This window comes from Syngnathus scovelli, chromosome 8, assembly GCF_024217435.2.
Source record: "Syngnathus scovelli strain Florida chromosome 8, RoL_Ssco_1.2, whole genome shotgun sequence".
In the NCBI taxonomy this organism is placed as follows: Eukaryota; Metazoa; Chordata; class Actinopteri; order Syngnathiformes; family Syngnathidae; genus Syngnathus; species Syngnathus scovelli.
In genome coordinates, this window is record NC_090854.1 from 12530569 (window position 1) to 12550066 (window position 19498).

General features: G+C 40.4%; 2 protein-coding genes across 4 annotated transcripts; both read right to left on the reverse strand.

The window, feature by feature from the left end:
* Window positions 1–322: 322 nt before the first annotated feature.
* On the reverse strand, window positions 323–9871 carry slc5a3b (solute carrier family 5 member 3b). Its single transcript, XM_049729069.1, has 3 exons — window positions 9729–9871; window positions 6753–7031; window positions 323–4153 (listed from the first exon to the last, which is right to left on the reverse strand). Exon 3 carries the CDS (start codon window positions 3909–3911, stop codon window positions 1797–1799), a length of 2115 nt encoding a protein of 704 aa, XP_049585026.1. The 5' UTR covers window positions 3912–4153; window positions 6753–7031; window positions 9729–9871; the 3' UTR covers window positions 323–1796.
* morc3a (MORC family CW-type zinc finger 3a) lies at window positions 9729–19092 on the reverse strand. 3 transcript variants are annotated; one of them, XM_049729068.2, is made up of 20 exons: window positions 18863–19092; window positions 18075–18147; window positions 17223–17355; window positions 16903–17126; window positions 16636–16792; window positions 16321–16459; window positions 16043–16171; window positions 15747–15866; window positions 15544–15641; window positions 15339–15446; window positions 14921–15049; window positions 14351–14425; window positions 14249–14285; window positions 14078–14158; window positions 13785–13878; window positions 13000–13069; window positions 12038–12779; window positions 11728–11903; window positions 11502–11655; window positions 9729–9871 (listed from the first exon to the last, which is right to left on the reverse strand). In XM_049729068.2, the coding sequence occupies exons 1-19, from the start codon at window positions 18899–18901 to the stop codon at window positions 11505–11507; spliced, it is 2775 nt and encodes a 924-aa protein (XP_049585025.1). In that variant the 5' UTR covers window positions 18902–19092; the 3' UTR covers window positions 9729–9871; window positions 11502–11504. The 3 variants fall into 3 exon arrangements, with proteins under 3 accessions (XP_049585025.1, XP_049585024.1, XP_049585022.1); XM_049729067.2 differs by lacking the exon at window positions 9729–9871 and adding an exon at window positions 10918–11332; XM_049729065.2 differs by lacking the exon at window positions 9729–9871 and having other exon boundaries at window positions 10918–11655; window positions 18863–19091.
* Between the last annotated feature and the right edge of the window lie 406 nt (window positions 19093–19498).

Sequence of the window (19498 nt, forward strand, 5' to 3'; positions counted from 1 at the left end):
CCACATGATTCATCAAGAAATTTCTTTGTCTCTCAATGAGCCTTGAGTCGTTTTTGCCAAATACCGGCTTAACTAGAATATAGGCTTGGGTTAGAGTTAGTGTATTATGTATTTAGAACCGTTTCAAAACTTTATTGATCATTTTTATTGCAGCAGAAAAGCTTAATAATTTTTCAATTAGTGCTACTTTTTGGTATATGTAAACAGGGAGAGGTTAAATTGAGTTTTTTTTTTTTACAGGATGTTGGAAACTTATGTTCATATCTCAGTTGCTTTGAGTCTACCGCTATCATATACTCAAGTATTAATAAGAAGAATCGTGTTTTATTCCACAAAATTCTTTATTTAAAATCTTTTCAAACTCCATAAAAATAACAATGTCTCTTTCTCAAAAAAAAGTTTAAAGCTCTTTCCCAGTGATGATCACTACAACAGTCACAAAACAAATTTCCATCATTTACGCCTGACGTTGATGTCACACTTAACTTTGAATAAAAAAAATTAACTCTTGTTAAACAACACAATAACATGTCTGTTGTTGTTTTTTGTTGGTATCTAGAGACAATGAACCATATTCAATTAAACTCGATCCAACAGCGAGCGTATTAATATGATGCTGCTAATGGAAAAGCTACAACACAAGAAAGCTGTTTACTTAGATGGCTTTAATGACACAACACAAAAATTCGAATGTAAAACTTTGTTTTCTCTATTGTTTGACTTTTTTTTTTTTTTTTTTCCAGTCTAGAAACTCACACTAAGACACATTTGGTAAAAGGTTGTACAAAAGTTGCAATTGTACACGCGGACACAGTAGATGGACTTGAAAATGGTATTTGACAGAAACAACCAGAAAACAAGCCATTTGAATAAAAGTCAACAGACTCAACACACTTTTGAACGTAACATGAGATATGAATAAAATATAGATGGATACAGAATCATTAGTATTTTTTTTTTCAATTATGCTAGCTATAGTAGTGCACAAAAACCTTTTTTAATCATCAAAACATCCAAAAATAACACATTTTAACAACACAGTTAAGTACCATACTAAACAATCTCGTAAATTTGTGCTTTCTATTTTAATATGGGATGTCATCAAAAGTTTTTAATTATCTGTGTACACCCATAGAAAGGCAACATTTTTAGGATTAAAGTGTCATAATGCTCCCCCCATAAAGAAGAGAGGCTTGATTAGGATTTATCTTCATGACGTATGCTAATTGTCAATGGCCAAAAGAAGATTACCAGACACACCCTTTAATTTGAAATCTAAGCAGCTTGAGCTTTATCTCCCAACTTTCGTGGTTTACAATCTTAAATAAACGCTTACCACAATACACATGAATGCTACGGTTGCAACTAAGTGTCGTCACAGTCAACAAGAAAAGAAAAACGATTCACAGAACTTGTCACAATACAAAAAAAAAAAAAAAACGAGCTAAGTGCATATGTCAAATAAGGCCAATACGAAAATGCACTTGAAGTACAACGATCCTCAATATCCAAGTAGATATTCAGTGCAGGATTAACGACAAGCGCTTTACAAAATGGTCAGGCAAATGCCAGATAAGCAAAAATTCTTGAAAAGGAGTCCATTGTGTTTACGGGGAAGCTTCGATCATTCAAAAAACAGAAACAAAAAAACAATCATTGGAATAAGCTTGTTAAGAGAGCTACAAAAGACAACTGTAAATATTACAGAGAGCTTCTCTTTATAAATTCATCTGTTTGTAACAGGTCCCCTGCAACGGCCACCAGTCTGTACCAGTTAGGTGATTGCCAAGAGTCGACTACAGCGAAAAAATAACAAACATAAAGATGCCCACGGAGCAGACGAACAGTAGGCCAAGATTGAGGAAAAGCTTGACTCGCGGCGGCTCGTGGAGCATCTCCGCGATCGCCCTCGCATTTTGCTGGGGCGTTTTTGGCTGCGCGTCCTGCGACGGCTCCTTGAAACCGCAAACCCAGTCCAGCAGGCGAATACAGCGGCTGACTTCGTGGCGTTCTCCGTCGTCCAGTTTACCGAACCTGTCCGCGGGAGTGGTCGCCGGGGATGGCTCCGCGCTGGGGGTGGCCGGGTCGTGGTCGGTGGACGTGACCAGGAGTTTGATATCGGCACCGTCCAGGCACTTCTCCTTTCTGACATCCGGGGGCAAAGTTTTGTGCAGGCTTGCGTCGCCGATGAAGGCGTTCTTCTCGGTCAGCCGGTACATTTGCTCTCTGTCTTTTGGGTTGTCGGGCAATTTTTCCACAAAACGGAGTCCCCACACCGTCGTGGTGCGAATCTGTTCCTCTTCCGGCGCAGATGTGAGAAGACTGACCACCACGGCCACAAAGCCTGAGATCCAGAACAAACCGGCTGCCACATACATGTAGTGGACCTGAACGATGAAAGCAGGTCTGGTGTCTGGTTGGTCGCAGCGAGGCTGGCGGTACATAAAAGCCAGGATGAGTCGGACGGTACCCAGAATGGAACCGACCATGCCTCCCCAGAAGGCCCCTTTCTCATTACACCGCTTCCAGAAGACGCCGAGTAAGAAGAGGGCAGCGATGGGTGGGGTAAGGTAGCCGGCCACCTCCTGGATGTAAAGGTAGGTCTGACCGCCTTGCATCTCGATGATGACGGGAACCCAAGCGATGCTTATGACCACCATGAGCACCACAAAAAGGCGACCCACCATGAGCAGCTCCCGCTGAGACGCCTTCTTTCGAGCGGTTTGGTAGATGTCCAGGGTGAAGATGGTGCTGGCGCTGTTAAAGATGGAGTCGAGATCGCTCATCAGGGCAGCGATCATCACCGCCATCATCAGACCGCGGAGACCCACGGGCATCACGGCCATGACCAGACGAGGGTACGCAATGTTGGAGCAGCCCGCCTGAGAGCCGCACACATCCATGCAGTGTTCGGGCCCAATGCAGGCGATCTCGTCTGCGAACAAGATGCGGGAGATCATACCCGGGATGACGATTAAAAACATGGGAAGGATCTTAAGGAGTCCCGCCATGAGTGTGGAGCACTTAGCGTGGGCAATGTTCTTTGCTGCAAGCACTCTCTGAACTATGACTTGGTCAGCACACCAGTACCAAATGGAAGCGGTGGTTTGGCCCAGAATGAACCCCGGCCACGGAATGTCTTCATCCAAGGGGCCGTGGAGGATGCGGAGAGAGTTGGGTTTGGGGTGGATACGGCAAGAGGATGAATACGTATAGTTCCCAGAAGCCAAGATGGCGGTCACGTTGGGGATAGCTTCCATGTACTTAGTTTTGACACCTTCTAGCCCACCCACTTTAAGAAGGCTGATGGTGGTTAATGTTGCAGCTCCACCGATCATCAACACGGCCTGAAGCGCATCGGTGTACATAACCGCCACCAGTCCACCAGTGACAGTGAGAATGGCAGTCATGCAGATGAGCAGACCTATAGACAGGTAAAGATTCCACCCGAGCGACTCCTGGATGAAAAGAGCGCCGGCGTACAAGTCCACAGACAGCTTGGTAAAAATGTAGAGGAGAATTGAGAGGGAAGCAAAGTAGACCTTCAGCCGAATGCCCCCATAGCGCTTGGATAGGTATTCGGGCATGGTGAACACTCCCGAGTGGATGTACACGGGAATGAAGACCCAGCCGAGTAGTTGCAGAAGCAGAAGGGCGTTGAACTCCCAAGCTCCCACAGCAAAGCCGCCTGCCGCTCCCGACCCGGCCAGTCCGATGAAATGTTCGCTGCCGATATTACTCACAAAGAGCGAGGCGCCGATCACTATCCAGGTCATGGAGCGCCCGGCCAGGAAGTAGCCGCTCACGGTGCTGCGGTTGGATTTCCACATGGCGAAAAAGCCGATGACGAGCACGAGGACAAAGTAGAGCGCAACTACGGCGATGTCAGCCGCTTCCATTCCAGGACCCATTTTTACTGATCACGTGAAAATGAGAACTTCTTGCCAGGAATAAAAATGCTGTCAGTTATTTAAACCCTGCACCCCCCAAAAAAGCAGAAATGCCCTGCTTTGGTTTGCTGTCTGGTTGGAAGCTGTAGTATCCACGATCAGGTCTAATTTGCTAGCTATGCTTATCCACCAGCACTCAGGTTGCCCTACTTTTAGAGGATGCTGTGGTGCTTCTGGTCTAGGAAAGTCTAGAGTTTTTCTTCCTGCAAGACAGCAAAGGCAAAGAAAAACACCTCATTAGATATTTTATTTATGCTGGAAAGGTTTAGGACAAGGTTTAGGACATGTTTACATGGAAGTGGATTTTTGTATCCAAAACAAACTGACAAAACATAAGGGGACCAATAGCATGGAAGATAGACATTATCTCAAATGTGACAAAAAAAAAATGCAAGGTTACCGTTTAAATTGGCTTAGATTTGCAGTTTAATCTTTCTGGCAAAACAGATTAAGCACGGCCACTGTAAACTTGTAAAGACGCTTAATAACATTATGTAAGCAGTCAAAAAGTCAAAATAGGAATAGAAATATGCAGCAATTCTCAGGTGGACAAATTGAGAGGTCTAACTTGCATGCCGAAAAATTCATTGGTTCCATGTATACTTGCATGGAATGTTAAAATGGAAGAAATCTCTGAAAATATTCTTAGTCAAATGCTATAAAAAAGAAAATCAGCAGAAAATGACATGACATTTGTTTTTCCCAAGTCAAAACAAAAGTGAATCTGTTCCTGACTGATTCTAATCAACTGAACTGCTTGTTGTCTTGAGTTTTCCGCAGCAAATTTATTTTTTTATTTTTTAATAAAATGATTGTTTTGTGGTGTTAAAAAAAATGGTGCTGGTTTGTGTGACTCACTAAAATCAAGCTTTGTTTACCTTTTAGCATTTCATCATGACCACATCAAAGCTAAGATCTCTCATAGGTGTCAAAGTCAGTTATTTTGTTGGTTTGCAGATTCAGTAGAATTTGAAGCATTTTTATGGCTTTCCTCTTTTGTATTCCTGAAAATTTTAAAAATATATTTCCACTTGGAGCCAATGTCCAAATATGGGGTGGGGGGGAACGAAATCTAACTTTAGTCTGCTGTCTAAAAAAAAGCCCTGCCCGCACAAGTTTGGACGGTTTCCAACTAAATTATTTCCGGCACTATAACCTCGGGGCAAAAAAGCAAACACATTTAAATTAAACTCAGTAATTAATTAGTATCGCTCTAATCGTTTAGAAACGGGATGCACAAAGTCAGGTGGATCTGATAACTTACAGGAGCTATGAAACTGGAGCTATTATTCTTCCTAAACTGCAATAAGACACCAAAACCAGTCTGGACAAAGCTGACAGAAGTCGATTGACTAAGACCTGAGGATTAGACCTACTGGTACAACAATGCATGTATGTGCCCACACTTTACTCTCTATTGACGACTCAACTCTTTCTTTTTCCCGCTGGCCGGCTACCTGCATAATAAAGCTGACTCCTGCAGAATGGCTGGCAGGGTTGCAAGGCAACTGGAATGGAAAAATGCTCCTTCAGTTCAGTGTGAAGTGACCGACTGACTATTGTGTTTAAAGGTCACCTGTTAGACTGTGAAAGCATTTTGCAGACTTTCAAAACACAAAATTAAAAAGTTGGTCCCTAAAACTCAACTTATTGCATTACGCAACAAAACAATCAAAAGGAGCAATAATAAATATCGTTTGGGGGGTGGTGACGTGCTACACTCATAAAATGTTCCTATGACCCATTTTGGCTCCAGGCCCCTTAGGTTGGGAACCTTTCTATTAAAAGGGGAGAAATAGTCATGCAAGTTTACAGCAAACATCAAATGCACCTTTAAGTCATACACTCAGTTTCAAAGCAGTCATTTATGTCTACATATCTTATGTCATAAAGATTTTTTTGAGGGGAGCACGCAGGAAAACCCAAGTAGACATTTGAATGTAGAACCTCAGATTGTGAGGCGGATGTGATGACTGTCTACTGTAGAACCCAGGACATATTTTTGGGGGGGTTTCAAATTATTACTCTGATATAATTAAAAGACAGCCTGAACATTTTAGGTATCACAACATTCATGAATTTTTAAAATGATCATACATGATGAGAATTTTTTTCTCCATGCAGCACTGTCAGAGGCATTTTTGAAACCAAAACCTCAGAGCTGTGAGTCTGATGTGTTAAATGAGAATAAATCACAAATATTTTTCCTTAATTATGTAAGGTTGAGAAAAAAAAATAATCTACAACCACAGCTTGAGTATACTGTACACATTGAGCAAATTTTAAAACCCCGGGAAGATAAAAGCAATAATTAAAACCCAGAACCTTAAAACTGTGAATATGTATCAAAGACAAACCAGCTTCTTTTTTTTGTATAAAATAATTTCTCTGACTCAACAAAAATTGACACCCGAACCCCTTAAGTTCCGGGCCCTAGAGGTTGGGAACCTGCGTAGTAGAAGGTGAGAAATTTCTAGAACAATCACTTCACAGCGCGGCTTCTCCTGCAGCGCATCTCACGAGTCTCCGTAAATCTATATAAAAGACTCGTCTATACATATTTTTTTAAATAGTAAATATCAAATTTTGATATTCTATGAAGACGGTAAAGTCCCGAATTTTGTACATTCTGCAAGACACGTGAAGGCAACTCGAAACAGGAACTAACAGCTTTACATTACGAGCGAATATAAATTTTTCTACGCAGTTAAAAAAATCATCTTAAATATATGCATAAATAGATGCACATATAGAAGTAAAAGTGGTGATCAGGCTAACATTGATTAACACAATAACATGTACCTTTCAAGATGCCAAAGAGGCGACGGCAACACACCCCCAAGAGGAGGTGAGGAGGATGGGACAGCAAGATGCAAAAGGAGGAGAAGGAGAAGCCCAGGTTGCGTCGTCGCTTGGCCCCGTTAGAAGTGGTCCCTCCGCCTCTCTGTGGATGTGATGCTTTCTGAATGACTGGCTTGTCTCGTAAAAGTCGAAGCTGCTCGCCGCTTCTCCTCCTTATAGCGAGTGGACGTATTTCTAACGCCACGCCCCACACGTGTGGCTCACCCGTGACGCGGAGGGCTGTAAAAACATACGCAATTAAAAAAAAAGAAACTATACGAACATACAATTATCCCAACACTTTTTAGAGCAATTTGGCAAGTCCATTTTCAGACACACTGCTGAATGCAACATCCCTCAATTGTTTTTGTTGTTTTAAGCAGAGATGAGCATAAACATTTGTAAAATTAATTCAACTAAAGGCAGGGTGAAATGCATATACCACCACCGCTATTTCTTCAAAGAATAATCGTAAAATAATCTGACTTTGATGAAATCATAGAAAGTACCAGAACTCTCCATGCAACTGACTGATTAGAGAAGTCGTAATCTCATTAGATGGCGCATAACCTCGGATCAAGGCTGGAGAACGTTCTAGATGTATGAATAAGTTTATGATTATACATTATGAAGAGTGGGTGACATGTCAGCAGCATAGTGGCTTAGTGCAGTGTTATTGACACATTTTGTGAAACTGGATAACTTCCTGCAGCACATTTAACACCATAAGGAATACCTGGTCTAGTTGTTAGCATGTCTGCTGCACAGTTTTGAGATGTAAGAGTTCAAAGTTCATGTTCTTTCTTTGTGTGGACATTCCAGCATCTTCCCACATTGCAAAATAAAGAAAATATTTAAAATGCATGCTTCCGCAATCAAAGAGTCACAGTTGTCCATATGTGTGAGCGAGAACATTTGTTTGCCTCTATATGATAGCTATTCTGTGGTGTACCCCACTTCTTTGCAAAAAGGGGATGACCTCTGCTTGACCTGCAACCCGAATGGGGGTGTATGAATGGCCCAGGGGGCATAAATTTCCTATCCTTGTTTTATATTATAATAAGTAAATAAATCAATTGCCATTGTATTGTTTTGTTTGGATTTGATTTCTTATGAAAATTCTCCAAAAGTTTGTTGGAGTTATCAGAACAAAATAAATAGACCATTGCAAGGCATCTTTTAGCATGGCAGCAAAAGGACATTAATGCACAAAGATGAAACATGCCATTCATATTGTGGCCCCAAATTGACCAGTACTAAAGATGTTGAGTCATCGTTGTATGTGGTTGCTACATTACTCTGCTCGTAGTGGAAAATTCCACTATTTACACGATAACTTTTGAATAACAAGCACATACAGTCAATCATAGTGCATGTGATAAAGAAGCATGTGACTATCTTCATTGCAGTCATCTTATCATTATTTTTTAAATGTAGTGTCAGTGTGAGATAACAAGGCCAGCAAAGGCAGTTGACTTTCATCAAAACATCCTGCACCGGCAGACACGGCTCTGCATATTATAGGGGGGAGGGAAGCCGAGTAAATTTCCACTGGCTCTTCTGGTCCGATACGTTGGAAATTTCCATCTCGAAGAAAACTACTTTTCCCAGGAAGCCTTGCGCGACGGTGACGTTTGTGTATATGTCCGTTGCGCGACCACCGATTAAGTTACTCGGCCTTTTAAAATATTGGAAATATTCACGCTAAATTTACACCTTGTGACACACTTCTTGAAACATGTACAATTAATCAAGTTAAATCAATCATATCGTTGAATGCATGTTAAATCTATAGGAGCATAAATTAGATCTCACCGAAAAACACAATATAAATGTTAAATACTAGTGGCCACTGGCGGAAGTTCCGCGGTGGGGTGCCGGGGGTCGTTAAAAAATACCATTTGTATTATATTTTTATTAGGAGTAGTCGTAAGAGAGCTCTTGTATATTTTAATCAGAAAACAACATTTTATTGAGTTATTATATTTATACTCTATAATTGTATGCGGTTATACTTTTTACTATTTTTTTTATGCAACTTGTAAAATACTTTGGCTTTATTGTCATGAATAACAAATTAATTCAAGCCCCATTCAAGCCAATAATTCATTTGTAGGTCTGCTGACATTGTTTGTGGATAAGTCATGGTTTTAATTCAGGCACGGTTTCAAAAGTGCCAACTCAAACTGGAGTTATTTAAAGAACAAGATCACCTTCACCAACACCTCCATTGTGCATTCATGAAGCCACCATGAAGTCTTTAACCCCGAAGTTGACATTTTGCTATTTGTGTCCAATAGCAACAGGAAACCAGAATTGTGGTTTTAGTTCAGGTTGCATGTGCTTTTATATATATTTTTTTTTTACCACTAAACAGAAATTCCAAGGGTTCATATATGGACTGTCAATCATTCACACTCACGTCTGTGGACAAGTTAAGAGTCTAAAATGATGTGTCAATGCATAGGAATGTGTGCTGGGACACTGTTAGAACATGCAAACTCCACACAAGGAGGAGGTGAGATCCGACCCCTGAAGCGCAGAATGGCATGATACATTGCATTATGTTACATACATGACCACTTTGCAGATGCGTGCGGTTACATCTGCGAAACATACTTGTTATTGCATTGGGACTCAAGTGGCCAATATTCACAGCCAGCCAACTACTTGTGGCTAAGCAACATTTAAAAAAAAAAAAAAAAGCCCAGTAAAACTTTGCAGCAAGTGTCATCCACGCACACACCCACACACAAAAAGTGCAGGTCTGATCCAATACAGCTGCAGCTCGAGTCACACAAAAGTGCAAACGACTGCACTTTGCGCCATTTCACCAAGGTCTGTTAAATATCCTTTTAGGTAACAGACAAACAGTGAGACGGCAAGGAGGAAAACAAGTGCCTTGGCAGTGCTAACAACGGAACCATTGTTTCCTACCTCCCAGTGGTTCAACTTGGCTTTGGCCGATTAGAAACAACAGTGGGGCCTCGGCTGTCTTTTCACGTGCACATGATCATGGTTTCATCTTGACTTGAAAAGTCGCCACTGGGATAATCAAAAATTCATTCGAGTCGATTAATCTGGAACAACAAGATGTAGTTGTGTTAATAAAACATTCCAGCCTTCTCCCCTGACGCCGGTTGATTTTCAAGTTGATCCAACTTCAAAACTCTTGTGGCATTGCTGAGGAAGATTTATCATTATCGAGCGGTGATGCAATTACGGTTGGGAAACACTGCTGTCGGCACACTGGCCAAATGTGGTCAAAGCTTTAAAAACACCACCACAAAACAACCCATGATGGTTTTGGTGAATAACACAGGCCAATTTATTTTATTTTTTTAATCAGAGATGTAAAAATAAACTTGTCGAGATGAATTATCTGCACTGAATCCGAATGTGCCTTACCTTTTTTTTTTTCCTCAGACTAAAAATATAATATTCTGTAATATTCATGAATTAAGGGTGGGATTTGAAACAGGTAGATTTTTTTTCTTGAAATTCTCAGCTATAAATTGCAACACTTAGTAAAATGCATGTTGCACAAAAAAAAGCAAAATGAAAATTTCGCTAAATTTTGCAGTGTAAACTGTAACTGTTGATTTTAGCAGTATAAGTGTCTGAGGCTGATGTAAAAATGCTTCTCTTGTTGGCTGCAGTTCCGAAACTCATTTAGTAGCAGTGTTGTTGTCTGCAGCACAGGAATCAGATTACTACAATCACCAAAGGAGTGGTTCACTTTTTTCTCAGGGGGTAGTTTGCGAGAAAATCCCATCATGCTGTGCCTGCAAAGCTTTTCTCCCAGCGTAGTAAAAACGATTCCGTCTCTAAAGAACAATTTTCGATAGCGTCATCAGTCCTAATTCTATTTCCGTTGTTAATGCTGGACAGGATTACTGGATACACACAGTAGACTAATACAAAAATAAAAGGCTTATTGCGACCCTACTTTTAGAGCGCAGAGGCAGGGTACTTTCCAACAAGGTTTTACTGTATTCTATTGTTAGGTATACTTTCCATTAGCGCAATATTAGCTCATGGGGTGTATAAAAAGGTTGCAGTCCGAGCAAGTGAAGCTTATAGTCTTTGGTGTTGCAAATAGAATGAGAAACGTGCACAGGCTGGGTTAACATGGTATTTGTAACATTTTATCTTTGAAAAAAAAAAATTAAATGAAATACAAAAATAAGTAAAAAAAAATATAAAGTGACAAAAATTATTCATATTTATAGATTTACAAGACTGATTTGGATCTGAGGGGCACGGTGGCGGACTGGTTCGAACAGGGCGCAGGTGGTGGTTTCAATTTCGGCTCCAGCCTAGTTTGCATGATCTCCCCTGTCTGCGTGGGTCTCCTCCCTCATTCCAAGAACATGCATGGTAGGCTGATTGAATACTCCAAATTGCCCGTAGGTCTGAGTGCAAATGATTGATAGTCTCTGTGTGCCCTGCGGGTTGGCAACCAGTTCAGGGTGTTCCCCGGCTTTTGCCCGATGACGATTAGGATAGGCTCCAGCACGCCCATGACCCCCGTGGGGACACTTGGGACAGATAATGGATGGATGGATGATTTGGTGGTTAAAAAACACAAACACAGAACTCATTGTGTAAAATTGAGCAGGTTCTGCATCAACACTGCTCGAAATGATCGAAAATGAATGAATGCGAATCTCTCGGAGATTAAAAACCGAAATAAATAAAAAATTGTACCAGCTATAGTTCTGTAAAATCTGAGGAGTTCTCAGCGAGATATTGTTCCAGAATCTCATCAATTACGTCACACTCATAATTGACTTGGGCCAGGTCCAGGCAAGGCACACGGTTGACGAGAAGACGTCCAATGTTGTGACGCAGTTCAATCAGCCTGAGAGAAAAAGAGAGACGCCAAGATATGACAGAGCAGTGCTGGAGATAAGTGTTGTTTTTCCCTTCTAACCTTGTGAGGTGGTTTGAGTTTGAAGCTCCGTTTGCTGCTTCTATGAAACAATCTTCATTCTGCAGCGGCGCTTTGCTTGCATTCTCATGCGCTTTTTTTTCCGCTTGCTGCAGCCTCATCCTGAGGTCCTCACACTGGCTGGACAGGTTCGCCTTTTCTTCCTCAAGTTTCTTCAACTGATGGACAGGGCAGAGCAAATAAAAGAAAAAAAGAAAAATTAAAAAGAGCTCAATCTACATCTGTGTTTCATGCTTAACTGTGAATACACATGAGCAATACTTGCAGGTAAGGTGTGAAATTTAACACTGACCTGAGAAAGCAGTTGATTCCTCTCTGTGGTTCTTTGATCCAGTTCCCGGACAAGAGATTCAACTTGCAAAGTGCTGTCAACCAAATCCTCCTCGATCTGGGGAGTTCTAGTCTTGATCCGAGCCAATAAATCAGCTTTTTCTCTCGCAAGTTGATAAATTTTTTCTTCAGCCTTCTCAAGCAAGCTTTTATAGTCTTTATCTGGCCATGTTTCTTCCGTCTGGCTTGATTGGTGAAAATGATTTAAAAAAAATTGTCCTGGCTTCTCAACATCTTGTTGCTCCAGTGCCTCTGAAGGCCATTGTGCTGATTTGAAGATGTCGTCGTCATCATCATCGCTACTGTCTATGTACACAGTCTGATTGGATTCTTTTGTGACCTGATTTCCGTTTGTGTTTTCTTCCTTGATCCTTCTTGAAAACTGAGTCCAGCGTTCGGCAGTTTTAACGACCCCAACTTCTGTTTGTTCTGGATTTTTGCTCTCTATCACCCTATCCTCCTTTTCATTCTTTATTTTTGGCGCTTCCGTACGACTGATGACAGGAGGCGGTGCGGGGGAGGAACTGCTTCCTTCATCAGCTGACCCCGTAAATCCTGCTCTGCCATTTTGGGGTTGAAAGACCTCGATTCTGAGTGGGGTCACATCTCCCGAGGACGATGCATTCGAAGAATTTTGATGTGAGACGTTTGCATGACAACTTTGAGGTGTGTGTTGTGTCTCGGTGGACAGTCTTTTCTTTTTTCTGTCAAACACAGAAAATCACAAAAATCAGGATTATGTGATGAAGTATGTGAAAACAGCAGCCAACCAACCAACAAAAAAAAATGCATTTTTTCTGAATTTTCACAGTTTATAAATCCTATCGGAAACTGTTTGAGCGGGTGAGTTTGAGTGATTTCCGGTCAAACCATAACAGTTGTCAGCTCTGTGAAAATAACAAGGCCACAACTAAACCTGCCTACCTTGGAGTTTCAAACAAGGAGTAGACGCTTGAAATAATTGGTAAACCATTGGTACTGGGTGGGCTGCCAGCTGGAGAGAAAATAAGGAAGGAAGTGTTAACACTTTGTGGTATTTTGTTTTGGCTAAAACAAACTTTTGCTCTGTGTGTTTTGTTTGGTTACATGTGAACGCTATCGTAAAAAAAAACACACACACACAAAGGAGCAGCCCAGAAATGGATGGAGACTTGTAGAGTGCGCTTTGGTTAAAATACAAACATAGTCAAGTCAGCCGCCAGCGCTTTTGGATGCAAGATTTGCATTTTTACATACAATACGTCATAAACGCTGTCCAATCAAGAAGTTGACTTTGGATTTGAATGCCTATTTTACTTTTAGCTAAAAGGAAAAATCTGTTTCATTGTTTTGGGTTTAAAATGTAATAATGTAATATGGTATTGAAACCAAGCAAACCTTCAAGTCGAGCATAATTTGAAAGTCTACCAAAAAACAAAAAAATGACTGTTGATTCTGAGCATTAGGCATCAAGTCGAACAATTATTCAATATGATAATGACAATATTTTTTTATTCACTGCATTGAGGGAAATTTCTTTCTCCCCACCCAACATTTATTAGACAAGAAACTTCTCCCTGAGTTTCATCTTCCTTTGCTGAATAGACTTTCTGAATAGCCTTCATCTGTTCAAAAACCAACTGCCACGAACGACACAATCTTGTGACTTTTGGTTCGCTCATAAAAATAAGCGCATGATTTCCAAGATAATTTAATAAATTACAACTCACACACAGCGGTAACCCCTGAGGGTGAAGATTCCTGGACAGACACCATGTTCAACCTCTTCTGTGAGGTAGTGGGAGTTGATGGGGAATGGACATTCTGTAGATAAAAATAATAATTAAAAAGAAAAAAAAAAATCATAATAATTTGTTAAATTCTCTTTGGATTGATTGCATAGAAATAAATTAGTCTCTTTTGCAAATATTTTGCTATCTGCCTACCACCCATATTCTAGAACTTTACTGAATGGTATACAGTCAAAAAAATAAGCATACAGAGAGGTGAATGGGATACGCACATTATTCCGTAGCTGGCGTTTGAGGTCATTCTCCTGCTGCCTTAGGCGCTTTTCTTCCCAACATCGTCGTTGCTCTTCAAGCTAAAGTAAAAGCGCATTGAAACGCAAACAGTCTTGGAATGCTAGTGCGGATGGATAACAAACACTGATGATCACTGGACTTGCCCTTACCATTTGCTTACTTTTTTGCATTTTTTCCTCCCGCTCTCTGTAATACACACATCACAGTGGTCACTATTTGATCAATTAATGATTAAAAAACAAAATGGGTACTTTTTCTTGTAGGTTTTTTCATATGTCCGTTGGTCATCATCAGAGTCCTGAGCCTCTTCTTCCGCCTCACAAATCCTGCCAAAGCATATAAATAGTATACTAAAATCGTGGGATTAACAATTTAGTCGACAGAAAAGTCTAGGTAGCTACTTTTTTTTTGAGGAAACAACACGCCAGTAAATCACTGAAGTGAATGAATTTACAGCAGAGAAAATGAAGGTCACTCGGGACATTTAATGGTTCAGTGACTTAGGAAGGAAGCCTTGTAAAATTAAGATAGCAACACTTTTGTTGCTACTTCATTCTCTTAAAATGAAGACTTCTTATTAAAAAACAAGAATCACATAAAACTAGAACTTTGTTCTCATTACATAACTTGGAGTTCCTGCCTAGGTCATCGTGGCTTGGGGAATTAATTAATTTACTTCTTATTAAAAAACAAGAATCACATAAAACTAGAACTTTGTTCTCATTACATAACTTGAAGTTCCTGCCTAGGTCATCGTGGCTTGGGGAATTAATTAATTTATAATGTCCTGTCTGTAGAAATGTTAATGAAACTGTCAATACCTGAATTGAGGATCAGGATTCATGCTACAAAACCACTGGTCGGGCAGCCTGCTGCAGTCGATCCCATCAGGGAGTTTGCGCCATTTTCTACAATTGTCACACATCACCCAGTTCTGGTCCGGACGCTTGCTGTAGATCAAAGAAGAAATACAATGGCGATCTTCAGCGTGTCTTTGCCTGCTAGAGATGTTTCTTTCATAAATGTATTACGATTGGCATCATCTGGAGACAAACATTCAAATGTAAAAAAAAGAAATCCTAATACATTAACCCTTGAAATAATTCCTCTCAATATATGCACAGGATGGACAACAAAGACAAAACTGACAATGTGATGACTTCTAAAAAAAGTTCTTTTAAAAAAAAATTAAAGGGACTCATTCTGGCTATACACATTCGATTTTGTATCAATACGAACCTGATGTCGCTCACTTCCAAATTTTTGCTTGGGTTGTTTCCGGTCAGCCTGTAGCGGATTTCATTGCAATATTCGTCCAGTTTGATAGTCAAACTACTCATAGTTTTTCTGTTAATGAATAAATAAAAAACAATCATAAATACAAAAAAACAAGCACATCGACTGATGCTTGGTGGCATTTTTACAGATCGAAGGCGCCATTTACCTGTACTTGTCATTCTCAATAAAGCTTTGCTTGTTGTGCATCGGCTCCAGAAAGTTGCACTCCATGACCCCGATGACGCCGACACCTTTGCTATTAGGCTGTTACATGTCAACAGAAGGAATAAAAAAATTAGGGGCCACTCAAGTGGTATCTTAAAATTCAGACGATTATCGTACAAAGTTTGCCGATGCCGCAAAACTCACCTTGAGTTGGCAGCCGATACGCTCGTAGGCCTTTATGAGTCGATTCTTGTGATACATCATGATACCATAGTGGTCTTTGCTTTTGGTGTTGTAACCAAAAATAATGGGAACTCTTTTAGTCTGTCATTCCATTTAAGGTAACTGAAACCAGAACAGCTCACATAATCATATCATAAAAATGTATAAAAATTAATTGAATGAATGAATAAATAAATAAATAAATAAATGAATGAACAAACGAATGAATGAATGAATAAATAAATAAATAAAACATAATTTTAATGACAAGAGGATACAAGAGACAGGGGTTTGTAGTGATCTGTTTTGCTTTTGGCCAGACTCTTGGCAATCAGCTGAGTTTTCACCTTCTGACCTCGTATCACAATGTGCATGCGAGGCTTTAGGTACAAGATACTGCAGTATGCCTGAAAACAAAAAAGAGAGAGAAATATACAATCAGATACACTCTACATAACGTAGTGTGTGTTGTGTTGAAACATTCTGTATTATGTTAGTGGTTGATGTCATGCATTTTAATTATTGATTAAAAAATGTGTGAAGCAATGTCTCTTACCCGTAGTGAGTATACACTCGGAGGTATGTGTGAGGGGATTCTCTCACCAGGCCGGATTAACTCTTCGTAGACATCAGATGGAATTTGAATATCGTAACGGTCTGTCTGAAAATCAAACTCCAATGCCCCAGTGGATGTCCTGACAGAAAGGAAAAGTATCAGTATTATAATCAATGCAATGTTTTTACAGTGCCGCATTAAAAAAAATAAAGACTGATGTTAAAGATACACCGCAATGAATCATCGGATTAAACCGCACATGGTTCAATGACAAATAACTCAACTGGGTTATAAGAAATCACATGAACTGCAAACCTGCGTAAGTTCCAGATGATGATGCGCGTGCCGGTCGTGGTGGTGGAGCAGGTAGACGTGATGGCGCTGATCTCAGTCAGCAGCTCTGTCTCAGTCTTGAAGGGAGAATATTGAAGGATGTCTTGCAGACTGGCTTTTTGCTCCTCTCTGACAAACAGTAGACAGTATGTCAAGGAGAAAACATATTGTGCATGAAAGACAAAGCTGAGTAGAAATTGGAAATTATTTTAGAAAGAGGCAACCGTGTGCTAATGCAAAAAAGGATATAGTTGTGGTTTGTGTACTCAAAGTTGACGATGGGCACAATTATCTGTTGGGCGTTGATTTCTTCCAGGTACGTTTGGGAGAGCATCCCGACACATGACGAATCCTTGGACCTGGAAAAGACTATGGCGTCCTTCCCGAGACGCATGGATCCGGATTTGAAACCGTTGCCGTACATCCCGATGGGCTCCACGCCATTTACGGCAACCTTGTCGCTGTAGCCGAAGCTTGAAAATGCAGAAAGATGAACATAATTAACTTGATTAACATGCTCATTCAAGAGCCACTCCTCAAAATGTCATTCTTTCTCTCCATGTGTGTACCTGAGCATTTTCTGCATGGCGTCGGAGTCCAGACCATTTCCATTATCCATGAAACTGAGGCATTCGTGTCCTTTGACAACAGTCTTATCGATCCAGAAATCATTGGCCAACACATCTGGATCGCAGGCATTGTCTGTCAAAATGAACGAGAGCAGTTGTTTTTCTTGTGAACAGTAGTGTTGGGGAATAAAAAAGAATGTCTGGATGAGTGTCAAACAAGTGTGTGGGGATATTATAACACGCTCATTACATAACATTTGCACAGAGAATGTATTGGATGACAGCAGTGGTAGTTTTTGGTCCGTGATTCAAGACAACTTGGGATGTCGAAATCATCGAATGGTTTTGCAAAACCATTAATGGTTGTTTGTCTCTGTGTGCCCTGCGATTGGCTGGCAACCGGTTCAGGGTGTCCCCCGCCTACTGCCCGATGACGGCTGGGATAGGCTCCAGCACGCCCGCGACCCCCGTGGGGACTAAGCGGTTCAGAAAATGGATGGATGGATGGATGGATGGATGGATGGATGGATGGATGGATGGATGGATGGATGGATGGATGGATGGATGGATGGATGGATGGATGGATGGATGGATGGATGGATGGATGGATGGATGGATGGATGGATGGATGGTTTTGCAAAACACTGGAGTCCCTTAAATATTCTGTTTATATTTGCCTGGTTCACTCATTGGCTTTTGTTTTCAGTTTTCACTCGTTAACTCTGTAACCCCCCCGATTTTGGATTACTATTCGTTTGAAAAGAAATGTGTATGAAATTCGAGAAATTATTTTGCGTGACAAACAGATATTTTTCCCTTTCATGTAAGAGTGTAACTTCGTCGATGACTCACCAATGAGTTCAGCAATGGCGCTGAAGGGCCAGGTGTGGCTGGTAGAATTTGTATGAAGGTACTTGGGACAAAGCTGAAAGTGAAGCCAATACAATGACAAAAACAAGTTAAGTGGGCATGACATCATCCGAGACTCATTATTATAAAACACATTTTATTTAGAATTTTGGTTCTTGACAAGTTATTACGATACGGCAAAAGCTCGGGATGACAATGAAATGTTTTCATACTGAGAAATCTGACACCAATACAAGTATATCCCAGATTTGAAAATATATGTATTTTTTGTTACTCGAGTTGGTACCTTCTCCCCATTTTTTAAAAATTACAGACATTGCAACTTTCACGACCTGTACTGTGCATAATATTTGCATAGACGGTCAGTGTAACATAAGCGGCTGTACTTTGAACTTAATACCCCGCACATCTGCAGACAACTTGTACACACAAATTGCTTTTATTTTTGCTAGTGAAACTATCGATTCCCTAGCAACAATGTAGCCAAATAAACGCTTGATTTCGAATACATTTGAACGTCATGATGGAGAACCTGTTAAAAGTTGCAGTTGTTTTAAATTCCATCCTTACAACTACAGTTATTCAAGTCATGCCAGCTAGAGTGCCTCCCTCTTCCTCACCGCTAATGCTATGTAGTAATTTTAGACGTCACGCATGATCGGGCAGCGTTTTAAACATAGTTAAAGGAACCGAAATGTTGAAGAACGGCGATATTTATTGAAACTGCAGTGGGTAGAAAAGTGCAGCAGAGAATCCCTTATTTTACTTACAGTACTCAAGGGAACTCCACGGTCTTGCGCTACAGCCATCACGTTTCATCGAAAGCGGAAGTGACGTTTAAGCAAAATAAGTACGACTTTTTATCATGCGACATTACTATGTATATTACGCAGTTCTTTTGTTCAGACAAAAGTCTGAACAAAATAAGTGCCTTACATAATATACGGAGACATTATGAATTTGATCCAAATAATGCGATATTACGCGCGCGTTGCATTACTTTCGTTTTCCGCAAAATGCACGCCCTCGCTGCATTACCGTACTGGCCCGAATATAAGACGACCCTGATTGTAAGACGACCCCTTCTTTTTCAAGACTCGAGTTTCAAAAAATACTTTCTGAAAACCAAATTTAATTTTTATACAGAAAATAATTATAGTACATCTGAAACAAATGATAATACATTCGAGAGAAAAAGCATGTTATTTTGCCTCATTCAAATCATGCAAAAACTGTATCACATCCTAATATCTGAACTTTTAAATATGTAAACGAAAGTGCAATTACATTTGTAAATGAATGGCTGCTGGATTCTGAAATATAAAAAAAAAACAACCTACTGTGATAAAACAACAAAATTAACCATCAAAATAAAGTCTAACTAACTGTAGCCTTAAAAAACAAAT

Coding starts and splice junctions, on each gene's coding strand:
- slc5a3b (XM_049729069.1), bottom strand. CDS start 3,911: ATGGGTCCTGGAATGGAAGCGGCTGACATCGCCGTAGTTGCGCTCTAC.
- morc3a (XM_049729068.2), bottom strand. CDS start 18,901: ATGGCTGTAGCGCAAGACCGTGGAGTTCCCTTGAGTACT. Junction 16,460..16,635: donor ATCATCTGGAACTTACGCAG/GTTTGCAGTTCA, acceptor CCTTTCTGTCAG/GACATCCACTGGGGCATTGG. Junction 15,447..15,543: donor ATTGAGAATGACAAGTACAG/GTAAATGGCGCC, acceptor ATTCATTAACAG/AAAAACTATGAGTAGTTTGA.